The following is a 13,545-nucleotide window of genomic DNA, read 5'->3' as shown; positions in this document are numbered from 1 at the left end:
CAAAAAAAACAACAAAAAGGCAAATTAGACATAATTCACATAAAACTCCACAAATGGGGCAGACAAAATTATTGGCACCCTCAACTTAATATTTGGTTGCACACCCTTTGGAATGAATAACTGCAATTAATCACGTCCTATAACCATCAACAAGCTTCTTACACCTCTCAAGTGGAATTTTGGACTCTTCTTTTACAAACTGCTCCAGGTCTCTCATATTTGAAGGAGCCTTCTCCCAACAGCCATTTTAAGATCTCTCCACAGGAATTCAATGGGATTTAGATCCAGACTCATTGCTGCCACTACAGAACTCTCCCGCACTTTGTTTCCATCCATTTCTGGGGGCTTCTTTTAATATATTTGGAGCCATTGTCCTGCTGGAAGCTGGATGCAAACCCAGATTTCTGACACTGGACACTACACTGTGACACAAAATCCTTTGGTAATCTTCAGATTTCATGATGCCTTGCACACAGTCAAGGCACCCAGTGCCAGAGGCAGCGAAACAACTCCCAAAAATCTTTTAACCTCCATCATATCTCCACCATATTTAACTGTAGGTATTCTATTCTTTTTTTATAGGCCTCACTCCATTTCCAGTAAACAGTAGGAGGTGCTTTACCAAAAAGCTCTATCTTGGTCTCATCTGTCCAAAATACGCTCTCCAAAAAGGATTTTGGCTTACTTACATACATTTTGGCAAACTGTAGTCTAGCTTTTTATCTCTGTCTCAGCAGTGGGGTCCTCCTGGGTCTCCTGCCATACCGTTTCATTTGATTTGAAATGTCAACGGATAGTTTGCGCAGACACTGATGCACTCTGAACTTGCAGGACAGGTGAATTTCTTTGGAACTTGATTGGGGCTGCTTACCCACCATCCAATTTATTATGCGATGTAATGTTTCATCAGTTTTTCTTTTTGTTTTCTACCATACCATGTTTATCATGCATTAAATGGATTAATGCATTTCTATGGATTTTAACCTTGGGATTACTGGATTGCCTTTCTTTTTCCACTTGTAAGCCAAAACCAGGAGTGGGTAAAAAAAAGTGGTGCCTGTGTTTCTATTATACTTTTCCTCTGAGGCTACTGTCACACTTGCGTTGAACGGTATCCATTGCATTGCGTTGTGTGACGGATGCAACGGATGTTTTGCATATAGTGGCACAACGGATGCAACGGATGCTGCAAAACAACGCAATCCGTTTTGTTTTTTTTACAGTTTTACCGTCGGCAGACTATTGCGAACGATCAGCTGATTGCTCACAGTAGCCGGCCGCCGGGTGATCAGCCGATCACTCACAGTAGTCGGCCGCCGGGTGATCAGCTGATCACTCCCAGTAGCCGGCCACCGGGTGATCAGCTGATCACTCACAGTAGCCGGCCGCCGGGTGATCAGCTGATCACTCCCAGTAGCCGGCCGCCGGGTGATCAGCTGATCATTCACAGTAGCCGGCCGCCGGGTGATCAGCTGATCGTTCGGTCGCCGACAATGTGTGCAGGGGGCGGGAGCGGGCGGCGGAGTGCGAAGTGGGTGGAGCCAAGCGGGGCCATGGCAGAGGATGTCAGTGCCGCGGGGACTGCATCACTGGGGGACAGATGAGTGAGTGTGAGGGTGTGTGTGTGTGCGATTGTGTGTGTGCGATTGTGTGTGTGTGTGTGTGTGTGTATACTTACCGAGCGGGGAAGTGTCGGGCTCCCGGCACACGTAACCAGGGTTCCTTGGTTACCCGATGTGTACCCTGGTTACGTGTGGAGGGAGCCAGAGAGAGCATGCGCAGTGAAATCCAAAGGATTCCGCTGCTCAAAAAAAGTTACATGCTGCGTTCCTCCTGCCCGACGCAGCGTCATAATAACGATGCTGCGTCGTCTGGCGGATGCAACGCTGACACTTGCGTTACAGTGAGTCATCCATACAAGTCTATGGAGAATAGCGCAGTGCGTTAACGGACTGTGCTATTCTCCATAGTGACGGACTCCGCTGAACGCAAGTGTAAAAGTACCCTGACTGTTCAACCTCTGGTTTTGGCTACAATTACTGAGGTAAAAAACTCACCAAACACTCAGTGTGTGTGTGTATGTGTGTGTGCGTGTGCGTGTGCGTGTGTGTGTGTGTGTGTGTGTGCGTGTGTGTGTGTGTGGCCTTAGGCGCTGTTATTCCCAATATGCTGCTGATCCACCTCTGACGTCTATAGTGTAGTACAGTAGCATCTATGGATGACATTTTACCAAACCTCTCCACAAAACATTTGTAAAAAGCAGTTTAAGTAATCCACTGAGCAGAATTTTATTCCACAATCTAGATTTAGATTTTCACTACGGGTTTCCCGCTTTGCATTGGATAGTGCGAAACCTATAGCAGATCTTCATGGTTTGGTGCCAATTTTGTAATTAACTTTCTTTAATAGATCAGTTACACTGTAATATACCCTTGCAGGGGTATTCCCATCTCCAACCTCCTATCCTAATATATGGTATGTGAAATAATAATAATATTATCAAATACCTCCAATTAGAAATGTAGTATAGTTCTCCTGATTAGCTTTGTAACTTACCTCATTGCAGTAATTTAGGTATCCATGGTTATGGCCTTGCATATAGGGACAGTGTGTTAGATAATTGCTAGTAGATGTAACCATGGATACCTAAACTGTAATGCCCTGCACATGAGGTAAGAGACATGGCTATATCAGGAGAACTATACTACATTTCTAATTTGAAGGTATTTGCTAATATTCTTATCATTACACCTACTACATACTGGGATAGGATCTTTGAAATGGAAATACCCCTTAAAACCATTAAAACAGGAAATTTTCATTTAGGCATTTTCATTTTTTCCTTCCCTTCTTCCCAGAGCCATACAATTTTTATTTTTCTGTCAACATAGACATGAGGGCTTGTTTTTGTGAGATGAATTGTACTTTTGAATGTCACCTTCATTTTACCACATAGTGTACTGTAAAATTGTGAAAAAATCTAAATAGGGAATAATTGACCTCGCAATATAAATCTTCTCATAAGTGCGATTTTGGCGATACCAAGTACAGTATGTCCATTTTTTTTTAAATTATTTCAGTGGAAACATTTGCAAAAAAAATTTCAGGCTGTGTTACCATTTTCCAAAGCTTGTAACGTTTTCATTTTTCTGTCGATCGAGCTGTGTGAAAGCTTATTTTTTGCCGGGTGAGACGATGTTATTATTGATACCATTTTGGGATAGATATTTTGATCCCTTGTTTCAGCATTTTTTGTGGTATTGCAGCAAGTAAAAAAAGTAATTTTGTCGTTCTTGAAATTTTTTTATTTAAAGTGTTTACCAATCGAGTTTATTATTTTTATATTGTGATGGATTGGGCTTATTGTCTTTATTTTTAATTTGGCAAAAGGAGAGTGATTTGACTTTCATGGGGGTTTTTTTAGGTTTTTTTGTTCAGATTTTAAATAATTTTTTTTCCTTTTCACTGTTTTTAACTGTTCCTTTAGGGGACTTGAAGCTGAGATTGTTTGATTGCTTGTGCTATATACAGCAATACCATACCATTGCTGCATATAGTGAAAATCACAGACTCCTTTGAAGCCCCGCAGCAGGTTGGGTTTCAAAGGAGCACTGTAATGACAAGCATGGAGGTCTTCATCCGACCCCCTGCAGTCAAAGCAACCCGCAACCACGTCATGGGCACGCCATGGTCACTTAGTATGGCGCGCACCCATGCCGGGGCATATTAAATGCTATTAGAGTTTGACAATATGATTTAAGAGGTTAATACTTTTTAGCAGAACTCCATTCCACCAATGATTGTTAGCAGCAGGTCCTGGCTGTAACACACAGCCATTACCTGCTGAATATGGGGTGAGTTTACCCTGCGAGGTTGCTCCATACACCCATTTTTGACTTGCTCCATACATGTACAGCGCATGTTGTGAAAGAGTTAAAGCACCAGTGCAGCATTTTGTGGAGTGATGCTTTTAATCTAAGTTCCCTGATCCCATTCTTATACTCACTTTTTATTTGCACTGCTCCGCTCACACGGCACCATCTTGTCACCTCAACTTCTGACTGGTCGACTGGAAGACAGAAGATATGTCACAAGCTCTCAATGTAGGTCATGAGATTCAAGTAGTTATACTGTGGAAAAAGGAAGCACAATAGGGTCTTACCCGGTAAGGAATTCAGATCCCGTAAGGGGCAAGATACACTCACCTTATCAGGTTGTGAAAGTCACAAACCCTATGAGCCAGCACTCTTGCTAGTAGGCGCCACCTAGTGGTTGGGATTGAGATGGCAGCAGAGTAGGAAAAAGGGTTAAGGGGGGAGTGACACATGCGGGAAGGAGAACAAGAGGTAAGCAGTAGAGCAGACCTGGGAATGGGGCAGCCTGCGGGCCACATCCAGCCCGCCTACTGTCTGTGACCGGCCCGCCTGTCTTAGGTCAGAGTTGGAGGCATGGTGCCGCTTCTTCTGCCGGCCGGGAACTTTTCAAATGACACACGTCCGCCGTACTTGTGTCGCCCAGGGAATGGGGTACTCGGTCCCAGGCAGTGTATAGCTGGGGAATGTCACTTTGGTGGCCGTTGCCCAGTCCTGTGCCCTGGGTGCTTTTTTAATTTAGATTATTTACAGGGGAGATTAAAGTCATTGGTGTGACACCACCTGCGGGTTGCAGTTAAGATTGTGGAACCGCCATTGCTGAGTTGATAATCCGCCATGGCTGGTGGTAATGGCAGCTGTGGTGGTAGGCCCTCCGCAGGTAGGGCTGAGCCTGGGAGATGTATGATGGAGTAATAAGGGAGGCCACACCGTGGGTTGTAGTTAACAGTCTCTACTCACTCTTGACATTTGGATGGCTGGTTCAGGTCCCTGTATTTCCAGTGCTAGTTGATGACTTGGTTGTTCTGTCCCTGACACCATCAGTGTGGTTGGATCCCCGTAGCGTGGAGCAGTTTGGGGCCCGACTGTCCCTTTTTGTGGCAGTCTCCTTGTCCGTACGGCAGACAGTGTGGATCCTGTAGGGCTGGTCTGTGTCCCGAACCCTGATCATTGCTTTACTGCTGGTGCCCCCAGATCTGTGGGTCACTGAGGTCCGTGAAGGTCCCCTCACTGTGCAGGTATTTGCCAGGCTGTATGAAACTGTCACCTGACCTAGAGCCCTGTGCCCCGTCGGTGCTTTAGTCCCAGCAGTACTCAGATGTACCTGCCCTGACGACCACTTTCCTGTGCCCCCGGGTCACCATTACACGACCCAGCTCTAGGCACGTCTTTCCACTTTCACTCACTACTCTAGACTTCTGTAGACTGACTGCTGTTCCCTTCCACCAGGTTGTTTAGTCCCATGGTCTGGCTCCGCCCTCTAGGTGGCCATCCCCTTGTGTCTGGCTACCAATTACTCCTGGTGTGGAGTGGTAACTAGGATTTTGGTGTGTCTAGATGTTGCTGGCACTGGTGTTCCAGGTCCCTGGGGGGAAGGCCCTGCATCCCCGTGAGGATGCAGTTCCTAATACTGCCCTGAGTGGCTCAGGGCGCTACATACTGATGACACCAGGGCGCGTGTGTGTCACAGATAATGATGCCGGGCAGGGATCAGAGGACAGATTCATGCATGCTGGGCAGGGAGCGATCCTGAAGCTCCGCACAGTGTAGGCAGTGGAATGCAGGAATCTGTCCTCTGTTTCCTGCCCGGCACTTTCTCTGTGACATACTCGCACCCTGATGTTGTCAATAAGGCGCGCGTGTGTCATTTGAAAAGTTCCTGCCCGGTCAGTAGGAGAACCTGAGGAGGGGACAATGGGGGGTAACTTGGGGGTATAGTGATGTAGTATATGGGAATGTAGTGATGTAGTTTTACAGGTGTAGTATGCAGTGGTGTAGTATATTACAGGTGTATATAGTTTATTACAGGTGTAGTATATAGGGGTGTAGTAGTGTAGTTTATTACAGGTGTAGTATATAGTGATGTAGTTTATTACAGGTGTAGTATATAGTGGTGTAGTTCTTTACAGGTGTAGAGTATAGGGGTGTAGTGGTGTATATGGGGGTGTAGTGGTGTAGTTTATGACAGGTGTAGTATATAGGGGTGTAGTGATGTAGTATATTACAGGTGTAGTATATAGTGGTGTAGTTTATTACAGGTGTAGTATATGGGGATGTAGTGGTGTATATGGGGGTGTAGTGGTGTAGTTTATTACAGGTGTAGTATATAGGGGTGTAGGGATGTAGTATATTACAGGTGTAGTATATAGTGGTGTAGTTTACTACAGGTGTAGTATATGGAGGTGTAGTGGTGTAGTTTATTGCAGGTGTAATATATAGTGATGTAGTATATTACAGGTGTAGTATATAGTGGTGTAGGGGTGTAGTTTATTACAGGTGTAGTATATAGCGATGTAGTTTATTACAGGTGTTGTATATAGGGGTGTAGTGGTGTAGTATATTAGAGCTGTAGTATATAGTGGTATAGTTTATTACAGGTGTAGTATATGGGGGTGTAGTGCTGTAGTTTATTACAGGTGTAATATATAGTGATGTCGTTTATTACAGGTGTAGTATATGGAGGTGTAGTGATGTATATAGGGGTGTAGTGATGTAGTTTTACAGGTGTAGTATATGGAGATGTAGTGATGTAGTATATTACAGGTGTAGTATATTGTGGTGTAGTATATAGGAGTGTAGTATATGGTGGGTGTAGTGATGTAGTTTATTACAGGTGTAGTATATGGGGGCGTGTAGTGATGTAGTATATGGGGGGTGTAGTTTATTACAGGTGTATTATATGGGGTGGTGTAGTGATGTAGTATATTACAGGTGTAGTATAGAGGGGTGTAGTATATGGGGGTATAGTGATGTAGCTTTACAGGTGTAGGATATGGGGATGCAGCTATGTAGGTTATTACAAGTGTAGTATATGGGGATGTAATGATATAGTATATCACAGGTGTAGCATATGGGGGGTGCAGTGATGTGGTATATGGGTATGAAGTATGTTACAGATGCAGTCTATAGGGATTTAGTGATTTATATATATATATATATATATATATGCAGCTTTGTCGCCATAGAAGGGTGGGGGGGGCAGGTACAATTCCTTGCACAGGGGCCCCAAGCTGTCAGTGTCCGCCCCTGCTGCTGAGAACAGGCGCGAGAGAGATGCTGCAGCTGGTCCCCACATACCTGCTGTGTAGCAGTATATGCTGGGATCCGTGACCTCAGAGATTCAGAGATATCTTTTCCTAAGGCTCCTTTTGAAGTGGTTTAATGAGCATATAAGTATGTAGATCGCATTCAGTGTGGATACAGGGTGGTTATATACAAGTCGTACCCAGGTCTGATCATATGCCGGTCTTTGAAAAACTTGCTATTTTAGGTCAAAATGTGATGTCAGTTTTTTTCAACACTGTAAAAGTGGACAATTTTCTAAAGTGAAGAATCACAAGATCATTAAAGTTCATCATCTTAACATTTAATAATGATGTAATTAGGTCCTCCATATTATCATTGAATCTTTGTATTGTTTGTATTATTGTTTGTTTATGAAGGGATAGTATATATACTATATACAGTATTGGGTAGAACTAAGGTAATTATATTAGTCCGGCCCTCTAAAACCTTCCCAATTTCTCATGCGGCCCCATGGGAAAATTAATTGCCCACCCCTGCAGTAGAGTATATGGTTCAAGAGAAAATGTTGCCTTGGTGCTAGGACCAGTGTTATGCTTGCAGGGCGAGCATGGGGTTGGTGGCTCCTCTGGCCTAGAAAAGTGAACTGGATCAGCTGTCTAGTCTTCACTACCGCCACCAGAAGTGGAGATAGGCATACACACTGTAGGCAGCTGGGAGAGGGCAGCCCCAGGGGATCAATGGTACCTCGGCAGCTGGCGCTATGGATACAATACAGTTTCTGGTTGTAGAAATGGCAGCAGCAGCCAGTGTCGTGTATTCGGCTAGGGTGGATGGATGGATGCGGCAACAGTGGCCGATATGGATACTTGCAGCTGCGGATACCGTGCTAGGTGGCTTGAGTGGATGCTTGCAGAAGCAACAGCAGATATCAAATGGAAGCGGCTGGCGCGGATAGTTGCGGCAGCAGCGGATTTGTAATACACTGAAATACAGATAGGAATCAGCAACTGCACACAGCACAATGACAGCAAAAGCAGCACAATGGACCTGAGAACTAGCAACATATAGAACTCTTGCCCATGCACCTCCCTTAAGGGGGGGGGGTGTAATAATAATATTAGGAAATGCCTCCAATTAGAAATGTAGTTTAGTTCTTTTGATTTACTATGTTGCTTACCTGATGTTCAGGGTATTGCAGGATCTTAGGTATCCATGATTATGACCACTAGCAACTAACTAACTAACTATATGCGTGGTTGTAACCATGGATACCCAAGGTCCTGCAATGCCCTACACACGAGGTAAGAAACATAGTGAATCAGGAGAACCATGCTACATTTCTAATTGGAGGAATTTGATATTATAATAATAATAATAATATAAAATACATATTAGAATAGGATCTTGGACATGGGAATATCCCATTAAATAATTACTTTCTTTGGGGAGACATGTCATGAATTCTATAACTCCGTCCTTATTTTATCTATTCCCCAGCTTGACATCCCTAGACAATCTTTATTAGGGCTAATAATGGCTCTTGACGTTAAAAGTAGATCCCCATAGAGTTTTCTCACCCAACTCATTGCATAAACGCTAATAAGAAGAATTAGACTAATCTGGTTTTAAGAGATTAAAAAAACAGTCTGTGCAGAAGCGTAATCCAGTGACAGAATCAAGATGCACAACTCCTAATCAGTACAAGGGACATCTCTGAGAATGCTCAATTCAGTAATATGGCTCTCCGTCTCATCAGTCCTCATACATTTGGGTAAGGTCTCTCTCATCTGGAACGTCTGTTTTTCAGCTCTTCATTTTAAGTCACCATTCAAGTAAGAACTGTGATACCTAGATAATGGCAAATCTACCAAGATGTCACCCCCATTATATGTATTATTCTCATCTCATTTGTTATTATCCCATCTAAAGCACATGATTTGTACACTAAATGTAGACACTATAGAAGATAATCTGTTTTTTGTCTCCTCCTTTTAGGTGTCCACTGTGAACAAGACATCAATGAGTGTGAGTCAAATCCTTGTCAAAATGGAGGCACTTGTGAGAATCTTCTTGGAAGTTATATTTGTCATTGTCCTAGATACATTTTGGAAGGACGCTACTATGGGGGTTCAGACTGTACGCAGGTTCTTACTGGCTGTGAGGAGCACATCTGCCAACATGGTGGCTCCTGCATACCTTATTTAATGGACAGTAATCATTACCATACCTGCTTGTGTGTGGCAGGATATGCAGGCCCTCACTGTGAGACACAGACTGCGTTCTCATTCAATGGAAGAACTATCCTCCCTCTTACTTTACAGCCACAAAGAGGGGAACCATTCAATGTATCTTTTACATTCCGGACTGTGCAGACATCTGCTGCCATATTACATCTCGGAGACCAGGCAGCAGCCTGGAGGCTATATCTTCAAAATGGCTTCCTGTTCTTGTCTTTTCACCTCCGCAGTCAGTTGCCCACTGTTTTACATTTGCCTCACAATGTCTGCGATGATCTCTGGCATACAGTTGAAATAATTTTCCAAGACAATATTGTTTTCAAATTGCTTGACCCCTCTTGTGGAAGTACATGTGTGATCCAGTCTCTCCTAGAAGATGCATCAAATATTGAGTTCCGGAACATATTATTTGGAGGTGAACCATCAGCACAGAGGAAGCAAGAAACCATTACTGAAGTAATTGAAATGCAGACAGGATTTGTAGGCTGCATACGGGATATTACAGTGGGCTCCATTGTTATTACAGAGGAAGATGAGATATTAGCCGACATTGACGTTGGTTGCCAGAGACATGATCACTGTGAGAGTCAGCCATGTGGTAACAGAGGTGAATGCATTAATTTATGGCTGAGCTATTACTGTGAATGTCATCGTCCTTACAGAGGAAGCAACTGTTCCACAGGTAATACTATTACAACCGAATAATTATAGAAATAGAAACAAAATATTGTATACAGCTACATATATAGCCATAGACGTAACTTGTTCAATTGTTGTGTAGGGGTGACCTGATCCCTACAAACCTCCCTGAAGACTTGTGACCTTGTATTGTGTTGTTCATTTTAATGTTATGTCACTTCACTTGTTGTGGAACAGTTAATTTGAATGTTGGTGGGTTATGTCAGAGTCGCACAAGCTACTGCTAGATGGCGCTGAGCTCCCCAAGTTTGGCCAGGAGCTTCAGATAGAGTGGTACATTGGTGGGGCTGCAAGGACAAGTGTGATAAGCCCGGCCCACAGTTGTAGAAAAAGGACGGGAGTAGTTGGGTGAAGAAGAAGAGGTGGGAAGATCGAGACAGAGCAATTCCTGGATGCAACTAAAAAAGTGCCTCGGCGGCAAAGTTGGCAGGCGTGACATGCACGGAAGCGAGGCGTGGGGCCTAGTCTTAGAGAAAGCCATCATGGCTACAAATTCTGGGAACCCCATGAGGTGAAACCTAGTGCAGCCAGAATGCCTAAACCCGCAATGAGAAGGGCCGGTGCTCCAGGAAGCTGGTGGGACTCTGTGACAGCTGTTCTAGGAGAAGTGATTTTGAAATATGTAACCTGTCCGGTAATGAAGTGGTGCCTCTCCTATGGAGAAGAAGGTTTATACTAAAATGTTATATGCAGTAAAACTCAATTGTTGGATGGAAGCCCTGCATCTGTTTCTGATTTTGTGGGACGAAAACCTACAGCAAGGGTAATAGATCAGCAGCCCCTAAGAGTATGCACCCACAGTCTCCACCATACACCCAAACCCTATTTCATGTAGCGTGTTGGCTGGGTACACAACTACAACCCCTGGCCTTGGCTGATCCCCTGACTGACCCTACAGCTGGACAAACCTTTATTAATTGGCCCAATAGAAAAAACAGTGTCTCTTTAGCTGGAGATGTGAACGTTGCAGCCAATGATTGCCTGCAGTGTCTTTGTGATGTCCCCACAGGATGTTGATATCAGGCAATGAATGGGAGTGCTGTTCTTAGGGGCACTTTGCACAGTGCGACATCGCAAGCTGATGCTTGCGATGCCGAGCACGATAGTCCCCGCCCCCGTCGCAGCTGCGATATCATGGTGATAGCTGCCGTAGCAAACATTATCGCTACGGCAGCTTCACATGCTCTCACCTGCCCTGCGACGTCGCTCTGGCCAGCAAACCGCCTCCTTATTAAAGGGGCGGGTCATGCGGCGTCATAGCGACGTCACACGGCAGGCGGCCAATAGAAGTGGAGGGGCGGAGATAAGTGGGACGTAAACATCCCGCCCACCTCCGTCCTTCCGCACAGCCGACATGAGCCGCAGGACGCAGGTAAGGTGATGTTCCTCGCTCCTGTGGCTTCACACACAGCGATGGTGCTGCCGCAGGAACGAGGAACAACATCGTAACATCGGTCCTTCTGAAATTATGGAAATGACCGACGCTACACCGATGATACGATTTCGACGATTTTGCACTCGTTAATTGTAGCAAAAAGGATTGATAATTGATTAATGCTGGATGTGCGTCACTTTCGATTTGACCCTACCGACATCGCAGCTGCGATGTCATAGTGTGCAAAGCCCGCCTTAGTTCAGAACAGCAACTCCAATCTAGGAAGTATCATTTTTTTTTGCCTCCCTGAACCCTTTATCCCCTTTTTACATTAAGATTTGAATTAATATCCTGGACAAGGGTCCACACATGTGGAGGGGGCTTAGGATTTTAGTCTTAGGGGTACTCTGCACACAGAGATAAATCTGCGGCAGATCTGTGGTTGCAGTGACATTGTGGACAATCAGTGCCAGGTTTGTGCCTGTGTACAAATGGAACAATATGTCCATGATTTCACTGCAACCACAGATCTGCCAAAGATTTATCTCTGTGTGCAAAGTACCCCTTAGGCAAAGGTGACAGAAAGAAAAAAATATTATTTATTTATTTATTTATTTTTTTGCAATATTCTACTTTTTGACCATCCAACAAGTTTGATATTGCTGGAATTGCACTGATCAGGACAATCAAGTTCCCAGGTCATTTTTTACTGCACATTGAATGGCATGAAAAGAAACTAGCCTACAGTGAGGTCCTTTGCAAAGTGCGCCTACGCAAGACCTCACTGTCGGCTAGTGTAGATGACATAGAATGCGTCATCCACACTAGCTTCAGAAGGAGGACAAAGATGGACGAAAGAGGAGGCGCGGGACCCGGAGAACGGAGATGCCCATCCAACCCGTCTGCTCCGCACCGACCGTTAGGTAAGTATTATGAACATCCGGTGACAAGTTCCTTTTTAACAAAAATCATCCTTTATAATACACATATTCAAACAATAGTCATTGCTGCTTGTACACCATTATCTGGTGATCTAAGTTGATAAAGTGCAAGATCACCCAAGGCCCTCTAGAAAAAGGCATAACTTGAAGACTATTTCCCCCTCCCCCCAGCCAGTCGCAATCTCGCTGTTATTCACACACCATTAGTTAAGCGGTCATGGCGCATTCATTCCATCTATCCCAATTTGTTTTGAACTTTTTCAGGCTTCTCCTATGTATATAGATAGTATTTTAATGTGAGGGAGTGGTTTACTGCCGATTCCACTGTGAGGTAGTTGGTACTCTTGAGAACATCCAATGTGTAGTCACACACATGGTTATAAATAAAACTCCACTCAGGAATAATCTATCTACAGTCCTTTGCTATTGTTCAGGCTCAACGAATAGTAGACAAGTCTTAAACCCCCGTCACACATAGCAAGATCGCTACCGAGATCACTGAAACTTCACAGGTTTTGTGATGTATCAGCGACCTCGCCAGCAATATTGCTGTGTGTGGCAAGCAGCAGCAAGCGGGCCCCGACTACGAGGTCGCTGATCGTGACAAAACGATCAGGACCATTTTTTGCTCATTGGTCTCCCACTGTGCAGCACGCATCGGCGTGTTTGATGGCAGGAGATCAACGAGCAACGGTTCTGAGTGTGCAGGGAGCCGTTGTTACACGGGTCGCTGGTGGCTGATGGCTGGTCGATGTGGAGGTCTGTCTGAGTGACAGCTCAACAGCGACCATGTAGCGACATTCCAGCGATCCCTGCCAGGTCGGATCGCTGGTACGTCGCTATGTGTAACGGGACCTTTAGGGTCGTTTGTGATGGGGATTCACATGTGTTGGTTTAGGAACTAAAGCTCTTGTGTCCAGTGTGCTCTAATCTCTAATCTCTAAACATTCCTGGGCCCCTGTGACATTTGGGGCACTCATCAGGAAATTGAGGTTGTACCCTGTGCATTCTGGATGTAGTATATAACTGTATGGCTCTTTCATTATAGTTAAGGGAAACATGTTTAGGGGCTTCCAAGAAGCTCTCCCAATGCTCATCACTTATCGGTTCTACATCTGTTTCCCACTAGCTTCTCACCAGGCCATCTAATGGTTCTGTGCTCCCTGCCACCAAAA

The 13,545-nt window shown here is 44.6% G+C and overlaps 1 protein-coding gene across 2 annotated transcripts in view; it reads left to right on the top strand.

Moving 5' to 3' along the window:
- CRB1 (crumbs cell polarity complex component 1) overlaps nucleotides 1–13,545 on the top strand; it is a 146,006-nt gene that overhangs the window by 55,741 nt on the left and 76,720 nt on the right. For both annotated transcript variants that reach the window (XM_075322187.1, XM_075322188.1), the window contains exon 6: nucleotides 9,114–10,037. In XM_075322187.1, coding sequence (XP_075178302.1) covers nucleotides 9,114–10,037 — 924 coding nt within the window. The remainder of the gene's footprint in view (nucleotides 1–9,113; nucleotides 10,038–13,545) is intronic.

The sequence above is a fragment of the Anomaloglossus baeobatrachus genome, chromosome 8 (assembly GCF_048569485.1).
Source record: "Anomaloglossus baeobatrachus isolate aAnoBae1 chromosome 8, aAnoBae1.hap1, whole genome shotgun sequence".
Lineage (NCBI taxonomy): Eukaryota > Metazoa > Chordata > Amphibia > Anura > Aromobatidae > Anomaloglossus > Anomaloglossus baeobatrachus.
The sequence above is the reverse complement of the archived record's forward strand: the minus strand, read 5'-3'. Positions and strand labels throughout refer to the sequence as shown.